General features: G+C 47.0%; 1 protein-coding gene across 2 annotated transcripts in view; it reads right to left on the reverse strand.

Moving 5' to 3' along the window:
• The window catches only part of palm1a (paralemmin 1a), a 42,296-nt gene that overhangs the window by 16,391 nt on the left and 11,707 nt on the right, over positions 1–14,198 (reverse strand). For both annotated transcript variants that reach the window (XM_061240934.1, XM_061240933.1), the window contains exons 2-3: positions 9,253–9,298; positions 4,843–4,923 (exon numbers count right to left, since the gene is read on the reverse strand). In XM_061240934.1, coding sequence (XP_061096918.1) covers positions 4,843–4,923; positions 9,253–9,298 — 127 coding nt within the window. The remainder of the gene's footprint in view (positions 1–4,842; positions 4,924–9,252; positions 9,299–14,198) is intronic.

Genomic DNA, 14,198 nt, shown 5'->3' on the forward strand with positions numbered 1-14,198 from the left:
TGGTCAACTGGAATTGAAATGCAGAATCTGCTCGCAAGACCTCTCACGCCTGACAAATTCAAGCCGATCGTAACCACGTTTTTTTTGACATGTCAAATAACAATCGGGAACCCGTAAGTCAGTCAGATCGGGTCGGAACGGTATCTCACACGTAGCAAGAAGCGACTTTCAGACCGACCACTTTTCTTACGATTTGGTCCCGATCTGAAAATAACAATAAGGCGAGGTTCACATGCGCTGTAGAGGCGCTTCTGCAATGTCCCCTTAGGGTGAGCTCCAGGGCACGCATGGGATAGAGAACATTACGAAAACACAAGGGCCGTTCACAACAACCGATCGTTGATTACTGATATTAGCTTTGCTAATGGATTCACATGAAATTAGCCGTTCATTTCTGTAACAGACTGCAATGCCAGTTGAGGTGATTACCTTTGACAAACACAGAATATGTTGGATCCAATTCCGGAAAAAAAAACTTACGAAACAATCTTTAGAGCATGGCTTTCAGATGTCTGCGTGCAAGGTGACAAGCGATAGGTTATTCTAAATAGTCATCGTTATTGCTTCCTTTAGCGTGAAATGCCATTAAATATAAGCGTTAGACATTATGATTTTACTGCTATAGCTTTTAAGCTTGATGGCGATTTGCTGTAATTCTGATAACTATTTTTTATTGTTTGTATGATTTGTTAATGCATTATGCCACATTAGCCTTGTGAGTAGATCTGGATAAGTAAATAAATAAATAAATAGTAGAACAGACATGCATTATTCATGCCTAAGATGGCTATTAGTAACTGAAAAATTCTCATTTGATGCAATGGCTGTCTAGACAGTACTAGTCATTTAGCAAATGAAAACAGAAAAATGGAAATGTTGTGAACAGTTATCTCATACAAACGCAGGCACACACACCTTTGCATTGTTTTGTTTTTGCATCGTGAATGTGCTTTACCTCCCAATTGTATTTCTTTGTATGACTTCATCCATTAATCATGAGCATATTTTAAACGGATCAGACTGCACTGATCTCTCCCTCTCTCCCTCTCACTCTCCCTCTCACTCTCCCCCCTCTCACTCCCTCTCTCTCTCTCCCTCTCGCTCCCTCTCTTGCTCCCCCACTCTCTCTCCCTCTTTCCCTCTCTCTTTCTCTTTCTCTCCCTCTCTCTCTTTCTCTCCCTCTCTCTCTCTCTCTCTCTCAGGCAACACCCACCCTTCAGGCATTGTGTTTAACGGCAGTAATCTGGGGGGGGGGGGGCGGCGAATAGCCCGTATTGCATTCGCTGACTTAACCGAGGGATGATCTATTCAATCCGTCACCAGGAATATTCAGAAATGAGCCACACAGCACAGGCAGACATCATTCCCCATCCTGAAGGCACAAAACAGCACAATCCTAAAAACGATCTCTCGGGGTTTTTCCATCCCACCCGTCTCTGCGTCTCCTCCTTGGTACCTCACGGAAAAGAGACGTAGAGAGAGAGAGAGAGAGAGAGAAGGCTGCTCCCTCCCTCCCCCTCCCCTCCTCTCCTCTCCCCTCCCCTCCGTTCTCTCCCCTCCCACTCCCAGGAGACGTCTGCTCGGAGTGCGTATTGGCAGAGCGACAGGGCATCTGACACGCAGCACGCTCGCCCCTCTCCACACGCGCGCTACACAATCCAGGCAGAAAATAGCAGACAAAGCTTCAGACAAAGCTTCAGAGGGCCCTCCCGGGCTCCACATACAACCTGTGTCTGATAAGCTGCTAGGAGGAGGACAATGGCTTCAAAAAGGCCGCCAACCTAAAGCCAAACCGGAATGATAAACAACGCCTCATAACCCCACTCGAAGCAAAATGGAGCTGCAGAAAATACGGTGTTTTTTTTGCGTTCGATTAAAACAAATCTCACACGCGTAGGTACATTACTTCTCCGGAGTATTTACCCAACGTGAAATTCAACACCTTCAGCTTCACCGTATTAGCAAAAACAAAACAAAAAAACCCCCCCCAAAAAAACACAAAGAAAAATACACCCATTATTCGGTGTTTGGTTAAGGATGCGTCCACGTTTCCTTTGGGTGTAAACCCCCCAGAGAATTCAACTCCACCAAAAATAGCAGTTCCAACATCCGTGTTATGGGACTTGAGTGGATTAACAGCTGGACTTGACCTCGATGCAGGATGTTGCTGGCCGCCTAATGAGAGGGAGAGGAGCAGAGCGCTAATCTACAGCGCGGTGAACCAGCCTCCGGACACACTATCGCCCGTAATTACGTTCAGGCTCCTGGTGGCCAGCTCCTGGCCCGATGAACAGTGAGCACAGAGGCGCCCATTCTGGGACAGATACATAAACACACGGAGGGGGGGGGGGGGGGGGGGGAGCACAACTCCTCCCCACACATTTTCGTTTAATCATCAGCCCCTAACAGCTAAGCATTGTAATCAGGCCCATTATACACTCCAGTCCCTTTGAATGAAAAGCACAGGCCACTTCACTGGACACCGTGGCCTGCGCTTTCAATAGCCGAAACCGGGGAGAAAAAAGCAAACAAGGCCTAAGTACATCAACCTCTGATACATGTGGATGAGGCTTTGTCAATGTGGCTGAGTTTTGCCAGTGTGGAAATTGAAACAGCCTGTTGAGATTTACGAACTGAAAAATTAGGATTATTTAGCAGTTAGATGTCAGGCTACTGGAAGCCCTCACAAGCTCAGTCGCCCCAAAGCTGTTCAGATTTACAAACTGAAAAGAGGGGGGTTATTTAGGAGTCAAATTTCAGACCACTGGGACCCTTCTCAAGCCTGTTTTGCCCTGAAACTGTTCAGATTTACCAACTGAACTGAAAAATTACAGTTATTTAGCAGTTAGATGTCAGGCTACAGGAAGCCCTTGTGAGCCTGGTCACCCAAAACTGTTCAGATTTGCAAACTGAAAAATTAGGATTATTTAGCAGTTAGATGTCAGGCTACTGGAAGCCCTCACAAGCTCAGTCGCCCCAAAGCTGTTCAGATTTACAAACTGAAAAGAGGGGGGTTATTTAGGAGTGAAATGTCAGACCACTGGGACCCTTCTCAAGCCTGTTTTGCCCTGAAACTGTTCAGATTTACCAAGTGAACTGAAAAATTATGGTTATTTAGCAGTTAGATGTCAGGCTACAGGAAGCCCTTGTGAGCCTGGTCACCCGAAACTGTTCAGATTTACAAACTGAAAGAAGGAGGTTATTTAGGAGTTAAAAGTCAGACCGCTGGAAGCCCTCTCAAGGTCAGTCGCCCCAAAGCCAAACTGCAAACTGAACTGGAAAAGGGGGTTATTTAGGAGTTAAATGTCAGACCACTGGAGCCCCTCTGGAGCTCGACCGCCCCACTGCCCAGTTTTCTCTGACCATTCAGAGTGAGCGCCTGCTCTTTCACTCCACATCGTGCTGACTGTGCGTTTGGGCTCCATGGAAACTGCTAATGAGCAGAGTTTTTGGATCTTATCTCTGTCTGGCCAGAGCTTTGAAAATCTTTCTCAGCTCAACTTGGTTTACTTTGTTCAGGCCGTTTGCTCTATAATGAATTTTTGTGGTGCACCCAGATTAATATCATTGCCTTGGTGTTTTCTCTGCCCTGGATTTTATTTGCTTTGAAACGTTCATCCACTTCCCTTTATCACCCCGGCTTTTGTTATTCACTGTTGCTGTGAAACCTTCCGTTAAATCCTGTGATTGCTGTTTTATCACATACGTACTGTGTGCCTCACTGGGCACACAAATAAACATTGTCAAGACAAGCTAAACATAAAAAAACTGACAATAAATCCACAACAAAACCTGAAGTTTCAGAATATTCAGACTGTAACGGACACAAAAAGAACGGAGCAGCGAAACACAATGCACTGTACGTTTAGCTGGAGGAAACTCAACATTCTTCCAAAACAGGAAAAGTCCTTAAAAAATCCACCTTCTAAAGGAGATCCATGTAAATGGTGGGCATTTATATAGCGCCTTTATCCAAAGCGCTGTACAATTGATGCTTCTCATTCACCCATTCATACACACACTCACACACCGACGGCGATTGGCTGCCATGCAAGGTGCTCTTACTGCCTGAGCCATGTCGCCCTTGTGCCATGTGCCAAAACTTCCCGACAGAAGACTGGGACTTTAAACACATCCACAGGGACTTTAAACAGAGGAGGGCACCCTCTCTGGCCTGTGTCACATGAGGACTCGACCCATAAGAGGCCAGGCTAGTCTGGGGGGACAGCTGTTCCTGTGGCCACACCATACAGATCCAACTGCACAATGCCTTTCATTCACTCTAACCTCGGCTACCACAGACAAATGCTAGACACTGCAGCAATTCAGATTTATACACATAAACAAGGAAGAGGCAGGGCACCATCATCTGTAACTGTAGCTATAGGCCAATGGCAACTGCTCATTTCATTAGAAGCCATCCTGGCTCAAAAAAACAGCTAGAGCTAGGTTTTGAAACAGCTGGTAGCTGGTTGACAAGTTCAGACCAGCTCCCAGCTGGACATGGTTTAGCTGGTTGACCAGTTCAGACCAGCTCTACATGGTTTAGCTGGTTGACAAGTTCAGGCCAGCTTCTAGCTTGACATGGTTTTATGAGCTGGTTCACCATAACCAGCGGACCAGCTTATGACCAGCTTAGCCATGTTGGTTGACCACCTCATACCCAGCTAGCCCAGCTAGATCAATTATAACCAGCTCAATTTACAAGCTGGTCAAGCTGGCATAGCTGGATTTTAGAGACACCATCATCACGGATGCCATCATAACCACTGAGACCAGACTACAGGACAGGCAATGACAAGAGGCCATCTCCCTGGGAGGTGCACAGGCCGTGGTTCTCACCTTGAGGTGCTGGAGCTGTCTGCGATCATCTTCCAGCTGCCTTCTCTTGTTCTCGATCTCCGTCTGCCTCTTCCGCTTCTCCTGCAGAAGAGCAAAGGCACATTTACTCGGGGGGTGAAGACGATGCTGCCGGTCCTGTTGCTGTCCTCGCACAGTTCTCCTTCTGCAGGTACTCTACGGCAGTGGTCTCCAGCCCTGGTCCCGGAGAGCTACAGGGTGTACTGGTTTTTGTTGTCACTCTGCACTTTATTAATCCATTAGAGCAGTTGATTGCACAGTTAACTCACCTCACCTGGTTACCTGGGTGTCAACAGGGTGCTGATTTTAAGGTGAAAACAAAAACCAGCAGACCCAGTAGCTCCCCAGCACCATGGGTTGAGGCCATTGCTCTACAAGGTCTTTCCAATCACTTATTTTTCACCTCTGTATTCTGTTCCTTGCTCCTTTTCCTACTCCTAGCTCCACCCATCAGGAAATACAAGAAAAGGGGGGAAATTGACAAAACGCGTATTAGGCAAATCGACCAAACATAAGCTTGAAGCTACGTCAGTTACAAACGTGGCAGGTGTGTGGCCGAAGGGGAGAGGTGGATCCACAGGTCGATCATTTATACGCCACAAATTCCGAACAAAAACGTCCTCAAAGGATGCGCTCATGTTTTCTTGTTCAAGGAAATTTTGGGAGCCTCCTAACTTCAGCTTCAAGCTCTTACAAGGAACGGGTTGGAATTCCCTAAAAGATGGTGGACCTCAATCGATTTCCAGGTCAGGCAAAGAACAAGGAGACAGGAGGTGAAAAATAAGCGATTGGAAAGATTCAGTGCAAGACAGTTCCCAGTCTTGCACTGAAATCTGTATTTAACTATTAGTAGAAAGACATCAATATTAATAGTTTTTCCCCTCAGGGAAAGGCAGAAATGGTCATCATCTGCAATCCACAACCTAGCTGGAATTCTATCGATTGAATTATCTCTCAGCTGCGTGTGGGTGTGTCTCTGCTATTCCACTCTTTTGTTATCAGATCATTGTTTTGGTGGGAACATGGACTTTAATTTTAGTTTGCAACAAAATTTTTATATAAATTGCCTAAGGACATAAGGCACCATGATTTAATGACAGTTTCAGTATATAACATTGATAGTGAATCTGGAAAGTGAATACATCATTATTAAATATTATCTTCATCATCATCATCATCATCATCATCATCATCATCATATATAAGTATGGAGATATGGTATTTATATTTTTCCTCCTTAGAGCAGTACCAGCATTAAACCATTGTCACACAGGCATGGTATGGAAAAAGGAAATGATACATCTCTTCTTGAATATAAACATTAATTTCAAATGCAGAAATATCAATAAGTTAGCGCAGACAGGTAGTCATAATATTACCACACACTGTAGATATACTGTTGTGAAAGAGCGCGAAACAGAACAGAAAATAGAGTCCAGTAATAGTGTTATTTATTTCACCATCAGCACTTTATCATTACCACTGAGCAGACGGTTGGGAAAAATGCATTGACTTTTTACAAGACATTTTCATGGGCTTATTAAGTAATTAAGGTCTAAGCAGAAACAAACCATTTCCTGCGTGTTACTGTTTTTCTTTTAGCGGCTTAAGGGCCTGTTTATCCACCAGATTTTGGGGCACAGTAGTACGGCTGACAGCAGGCTCCATTTACTCTGCCCACCCACACACACACACACACACACACACACACACACACACACACTCGCCCCCACCCCCTCGCCGCCCTGGTAAAACCTCCCAGAGTCAGCCACCGTAAGCCTTTTTTTTTTTTTTATTCCTTATTCAGATGGAATCACCGAAATGGTCGCTCATCGTATCTCCAGCTCCGCCCACTGGGGGTAAAATCCAGCTATGACCGGCTTGAAATGACCAGCTACCAGCTGTTTCAATACATAGCTTGAGCCGGTCAAGCCATGTTGAGTTACAGAGCTGGTCTAACTGGTCAACCAGCTGCCAGCTGTTTTTTTTTTCAGCAGGGCGTGTATTTAGGATGTCCCACCTTTCAGCCGACCGAGTAGTCAGAACCCCATAAGTGAAATGACAGAGGTAATGTCAGCTATGAGGCTGTGTGGTAATGTCAGCTATGAGTGAGGCTGTTTGGTAATGTCAGCTATGGGGCTGTTTGGTAATTTCAGCTATGAGGCTGTGTGGTAATGTCAGCTATGAGTGAGGCTGTTTGGTAATGTCAGCTATGGGGCTGTTTGGTAATTTCAGCTATGAGGCTGTGTGGTAATGTCAGCTATGAGGCTGTTTGGTAATGTCAGCTATGAGGCTGTTTGGTAATGTCAGCTATGAGGCTGTTTGGTAATTTCAGCTATGAGGCTGTGTGGTAATTTCAGCTATGAGGCTGTTTGGTAATTTCAGCTATGAGGCTGTTTGGTAATTTCAGCTATGAGGCTGTTTGGTAATTTCAGCTATGAGGCTTGTGGTAATGTCAGCTATGAGTGAGGCTGTTTGGTAATTTCAGCTATTGAGGCTGTGTGGTAATGTCAGCTATGAGGCTGTTTGGTAATTTCAGCTATGAGGCTGTTTGGTAATGTCAGCTATGAGGCTGTTTGGTAATGTCAGCTATGAGGCTGTTTGGTAACGTCAGCTATGAGGCTGTTTGGCTTTTTTCTTTTTGGCGGTTCTGCCATGAGATCATCGCATAATCGAATCTGCGAGGACGGGTATGTTACACAAAGTGCCGCTCACCCTCCCTCCGACTGCCACTCACTGCGGCGTGTTTGCATTGTGCTCTTCCGGTCACTTTCTGCCATAATCCATTACCCCCCTCGTTTAAAAAACGCTAACGGCAAGCGCGTTTGCAGCATCAGCAGGGCCTTAATCTCGGTGCAGCGAGCCATGGTGAGGCAGACGGACAGCCAGGGAGGATATCACTTTCAAGCGAGGGATGAGGAAACAAAGGAGAGAAAAAGAAAATGGGATGAAAAAAAGAGGGAGAGAGAGGCTAGAGAGTGGGGAGGGGGCGGGGGCGGGGGGGCTACCATAAAAGGAGTTTGAGGGGGGGAAAAAAAACGCAGCCGAGACAAACATTAGTTAGCATGGACGATGTATTATTTATACAACTGAGCGGACTGCAATGCTAGCCTTGGCGGGGCTAGTCGGCAGGTTTCTGCCAATACAGCATTATTGAGCTGTACAGAATGAAATGGAGGGAGGTGGAGAGAGAGAGAGAGAGGGAGAGAGAGACAGAGGAGGGGCAAGGAAACGCAGAACAGTGGGAGCAGGTGCACCGGGAGGTAGGAAGTAGGCAGGATGTGTTTAAGAGATTCTCTAAGTGCCCTATTATGTATTCTTTGGGATAAGGAAGCAGGCAGCAGATTTGGTAAAGAGGGTTGGGGTGTGTAAGGATGAACTGTGTGTGTGTGTGTGTGAGTGTGTGTGTGTGGTTGGTTGGTTTTGTCTGTGTGTGCATGTATTGTGCGTGAGTGTGTGTGTGTGTGTGGGGGGGGGGGGATCGATTAATGCATTAGAGTGCATTGCCTCTTTGGTTCTTTCCCTCAGCTGACAGGAATCAAAGGGGGGGGGGGGGATGATAAATAGTTGAGGTGGTGATGGTGAGTGGAGGGCAGAGGTATCTCACTGAAAACCAAACCTACAGGATGGTAGACCTCCAGGAACAGGGTTGGGCAGCCCTGCTCTGGCTGTTGAATGAGGTGTGCTTTGTCAGGGTTGGAGTGAAAACCTACAGGCTGGTAGATCTCCAGGAACAGGGTTGGGCAGCCCTCCTGTATCTCTACTGAAGTCTGGAGTGATAATGAAGAGCCAGGAGTTTAAGATCTGAATGAGCAGGTTAGTAGGTGGAGAACTGATGGTGGTGATGATTGGTTGGTGGAAGATATGCTTGCATTTACCTTTACATCAGTGGATTTACCAACCTACGCTGATGTAATGGCATTTGGCAGACGCTCTTATCCAGAGCGACATACAACAAAGTGCATACCCATAACCAGGGAATATAAAATATAACCAGTGTGGACAGTGGTGAAAACACACACACACACACACACAGTACTCACTATTTGGGCTATTAGAGAACAGCACATTTGCTGATATTAAGGCCAAATATAAGCAAGTGCTTTCAGGGCGAGGCCCTTTTAGTTAAGCGGCTAATTGGGTAATATAGAACAAATAATTATGAATCAGTACATGAGCAGTTTGTGCTGTACCCTAATGGGCATTTTTAAAATGGTGCACTGTACACAGCTGATGTGGCCATAGCAACGATCACTCAGAATCAGCACACAAAAGCCTGTCGCAGAAAAGTTTCAAAGTTTTAATTTTTTTCATTTACTCACACTGACTCGCTCGCTCACTCAAGTCTGAAGATGAAGTTCAACGCTCGACGGTTTAGGAAGTCTTACTTACCGCTATCGCCTGGAGTCTCTCCTGCTGTGACAATGCCTCAGACATCCTGCCCAGGAGAGAGAGAGGGAGAGAGGGAGAGAGGGAGGGAGAGAAAACATTCAGAGGAGCACAATGGATTGGGGGCAGAGTGGGGGGAAGGCATCGTCCCCCTAGAGCAGCCAATCTGACAGGGCTGAGCTCACACATCCGGAGTTTCTTTGCTTTTATAGCCAGCTGAGGAGTGAGAATGGGAAAGACTCCGGTTCCTTCCTAAGCTGGACGCACTCATCCTTAAATACTTTTCACACACACTCACATTTTCTACCGACCCCTGCTCTCAAATGGGCGTGCCCACAAGCAGGCCTGTACACACACACACACACATACACACATGCATGCACACACACTCACATGCAGACACACATACATACACACACTCACATTTTCTACCGACCCCTGCTCTCAAATGGGCGTGCCCACAAGCAGGCCTGTACACACACACACACACACACATGCATGCACACACACTCACATGCAGACACACATACATACACACACTCACATTTTCTACTGACTCTGCTCTCAAATGGGCGTGCCCACAAGCAGGCCTGTGCACACACACACAGATACACACACACACACACACACATGCACGTATGCACATGCATGCACACACACTCACATGCACACACACACAGATACACACGCATATATGCGCAGGCATGCACACACACACTCACATTTTGTACTGAATCTGCTCTCAAATGGGCGTGCCCACAAGCAGGCCTGTACACACACACACACACACACACATGTATGCGCAGGCATGCACACACACACACACACACACAGATGCACGCACACACTCACATTTTGTACTGACTCTGCTCTCAAATGCCCGCAAGCACGCATTTGCACAGACACACAGACTTGCACTTATACGCAGGCATGCGCACGCACACACACACACACACACACACACGCCCTCTCTCTCTCTTCCAAAACGGTCCACTCCTACATATGTTCCAGTTCAGATTACGCTGCATTCCTTCAGACACCTCACTCCCCTTTTTCACTGGCAGTGCCTCCCAAACTGTAGTGCGTGCCTCATTCACGCCTGCTACGGTACCTACTGAGCTGTACTGTGCCTCATTCACGGCTGCTATAGTACCTCCCAAATTGCAGCGCGCTCCTCATTCACGACTGCTGGGATACTCCACTATAGCACATAACGCCTTCATCCAAAAACTATCCGGAGCATTCCCCCAGCAGTCCCCCAACTGCTTGCCTCTTTTTTCCTGGACCCATTTCACCAGGACTCGGTTTCAAACCTGCATGCCACGAGCACTTAAAATGACTTACTGCACCGAGATGACATTTCATGCGGGAAAGTGTGATTTACATGCGAGGGAGCGCCACACCGAGGTCTTTGAGCTCACGCTTTTGAAATATCGCAGCGGGCTTTTCCTAAACGGTCGTCCCCGCCAAGCGCACAACGTGAGGCTTGCAGCACGTTAACGTTAATTTAAATTTAAGAAACGGCGACTGCGATCGCCGGAATACTTCGGCGCTCGTCAGGAGGACGGACGCTGACGTTCAATGTTCAGGCGTTCGCTGAAATCCGCCAAACTCAAGACGCTGCAGTTTATTCTCTCGTGATACCGACCGCATTATGTTCAGGCACGCCCACTACCAGATTAATTTTTTTAAAGAAAAAAAAAAAAAAAAATCTAATTTTCATTTCGTTTCTAAAAATTTTATCTGAAATGAATGTTGAAGAGGCGTTCGGTTTGGTGGAAGGGAGCCAGAACAAATTGAGAACGACCTCCCTGACATTTTTGCCACTTTGTTAGGTTGATGTGTCCTCATTAGATAGCGGGGGTGAGCGCAGCTTTTGTGAAAAACGGGCAGAATTTGGATTTTTCTGGCAGCAGGGCTCATTCCTCAGCTCAGCAGGAATGTCCACTCCCTCCCAACCTTTTACGAAACAGGAAGAAAACAAACTGGAACAAAGGTTGTTTTAAAGCAAAATGTTATGAATGGCAGACCGAATCCTGAACTTTCGACAGCGTTTTTGACAAACGCGGTCCTCGCTAAGTGATTCCAGAATTTTGAAATAGGTCGACTGTGAAAATATCCCCATCTAAAAAGCGAAATATTTTGGTGGTGGCGACTGGTGAAAAATACTCAAACTACGCAAAGTGCACGAAGCTAAAAATACCGACGTCATAGTGCTGACGATGATCTTACTCAGGAAAATGTCTCTGTGAGCCTACATTTTTCAGCTGGCCTTATTCCGTACAGCGCAGAGCCTCTAAAACGCTTCCCCGTGACCTCTGCCAAAATCCAAAAAACAAAAATCCTCCTTTAAGCTGTCCCTCCCGTTCCTCGTCCACTAAAAAAGAGGTCACACACACACACACACAAAGCCAGGATTCACTAAACCGCGGCAAAGAGTTAGCCCTGTATGTATAAATATTAATCATTTATTAATAGTAATAAAAAAACGGGAGTGTGGGCAAACTGTTGAGATGAGCAGAATAAGGCCAGGCTGAGGATGACACAATGCGGCCTTTTGTCATTCACAGTTCTTGCAGCGCAGATGCGTTGCTCTTGTGGCAGAATGAGCGATTCATTCCCCCGGAAAGGGCTGCGGGGAACGGTCATATGTTCGACCGGAGGCCTCCGCGACCCGCCCAACACCCAGAGAGAGAGTAGGTCACATTTTCATCCCCTTAAAAAAAAAACACACACACACTCCTGGGTTCATTTTCCTTTCACTCTTTGCCTTTTATCCTCTTTTCACATCAGGAAACTTTTTTTTAAAAACAGAGTGAACCGCGCCTAACAGGATGTACACAGTACGTAAGACACAGATTTATTATTTTATTGTACTTATAAGGGAGGGAACCACCTGGCACTATGGCCTGCTCACCCTGCCACAACAATGACACAATTCCTCACCCAGAAACGTTGCTCATAGTTCACGTGTGTTCAAGAGGAACAGAGCTCGACACACACAACTGGATTTACTGAGGGCGATTTGGAGCAGGCGTGCCTGGGTGAAGCTCACAGGGCTCCAAGAATTCCCCAAAAATTCCCGAGCAGTAGCAGCAGCAGCCAGCTAGCACTTAGCGCTGATGAAATTCATTAATGTCCTGCCACACGTTCTCCAGAAAGGTCACAAGACAGGCAGCTTGTGCCCGCTATTCGATATTAGATAGCCCGGCCCGGCCTCCTGAAGGCAGCCAGCGCGTTCGGTATCTCCAGCCGGGGCTGGAAAAACAAGCTCCGCTGATTGTCCATGTGAAATGGGAGAGCGCATGCCGTAAGGGAATGTCGGAATGCCGGGACTCCAGGCAGACCCGCCCCCCCCCGCCCCTCTCCCCTCGCACAACACCCCCAAAAATCCAGCATGTGTTTCCTTCTCCCCCGGGAACCCCCTTTATAACACACACCACCTGTACAAATATAAACTACGTTTTTCGGAGATGGAAGTGGAGTGCCCTCCCCTTATAAAAAGAGGGCGTGGGGATCAGGGGAGAGAGAAGGGGGTAACCGAAATCGGGATGAAGGTTTACTGAGCCCAGTCACACCGAATCCAACTTGAGTTTTAATGAGAATGACGACGGACGTCAAGTGTTTCCCATTAACTCAAGATTCAAGTTTCTTCATGCCGTCATGCAGTCAGAGGACTGGCCCGTGTTATGGGGATTGTGTCATCGTGCCATGAAACAACCCTGCTGTACAAAACAGCTCAAGCTAGGTTTTGAAACAGCTGGTAGCTGGTTGACCAGTTCAGACCAGCTCCATACACAATATGATTTGACCAGCCCAAGCTAGGTTTTGAAACAGCTGGTAACTGGTTGACCAGTTCAGACCAGCTCCATGCTCAACATGGTTTGACCAGCTCAAGCTATGTTCTGAAACAACTGGTAGCTGGTCATAGCTGGTCACTGTAGACCAGGGAACACAGAAAGTTCCGACACTGCTTCTAAGGGGAAAAAATTCCAACCGTAGGATGCATCAACACAGCGCATTCTAGGAAATAGGAAATCATACAATCTATGACAAAGGTCGCAGGCAGTGGCATGCAGGGCGTGGCCACTGCGACAGGCCGACCAGACCGGACACAGCAGGTCTGGGCCTCTGGAGAGCTGTGCAGACACAATGGCAGGGTTAGTGGGTCAATCTACGACGGTGAACGCCGCACGATAATCGATTGATCACAGAGCAGTGAGGATGTAGCCCTCCTGGTTTTTCGCCCGCGTCTCAGGGCGTCTCTACGGCCGCGCATCCTCAAAAAACGCGGATCATATGTCTCAGGACATTCACGGGCTAATTCCCGCACCGTCACATGAGCAATTCAGAGGGCACAAACAACAACAACAACTAGGATTCAGGGCTTTTTCGAGGCTCAAAGAGCAGTTTGTTTCATTTTTTCTTTTTTTTTACTGCATAGTTTTTTTCTCTGAATGTCTGAAATATTGAACCTAACCGTGTGGAATGCTGTGTGGAGGCACTCCACGCGGAAATGCTCGCAGGTAACTGGGTAAAGGTCTGGAAACATGCAGGTATAAAAAGGGAGAAAGGGGTAAGCCCAATCCCGCCTCCTATCTTTCCCCATGCCAGTGGGATGAGAGTTGGTACCATTCAGGAATGCTAACATAAGGGAACATGCTAAAAGGAGTCAATGCAATGTCAATGGACTGAGCACGGTGTTCGCTACATTACAAAAACAAGGCACTTTCGGGTCCCTGATAAAACAGCTCAAGCTTGGGTTTGAAATAACTAGTAGCCGGTTGACCAGTTCAGACCAGCTCCATACTCAACATGGTTTGAGCAGCTCAAGCTAGGTTTTGAAACAGCTGGTAGCTGGCCATTTCAAGCCGGTCACAGCAGGATTTTACACCAGGGGTGACAGCTTCATATCGGCCCATAATGCACTCTGTTCCGTAGCGGGACAC

Source organism: Conger conger, chromosome 4 (assembly GCF_963514075.1).
Source record: "Conger conger chromosome 4, fConCon1.1, whole genome shotgun sequence".
Taxonomy (NCBI): Eukaryota; Metazoa; Chordata; class Actinopteri; order Anguilliformes; family Congridae; genus Conger; species Conger conger.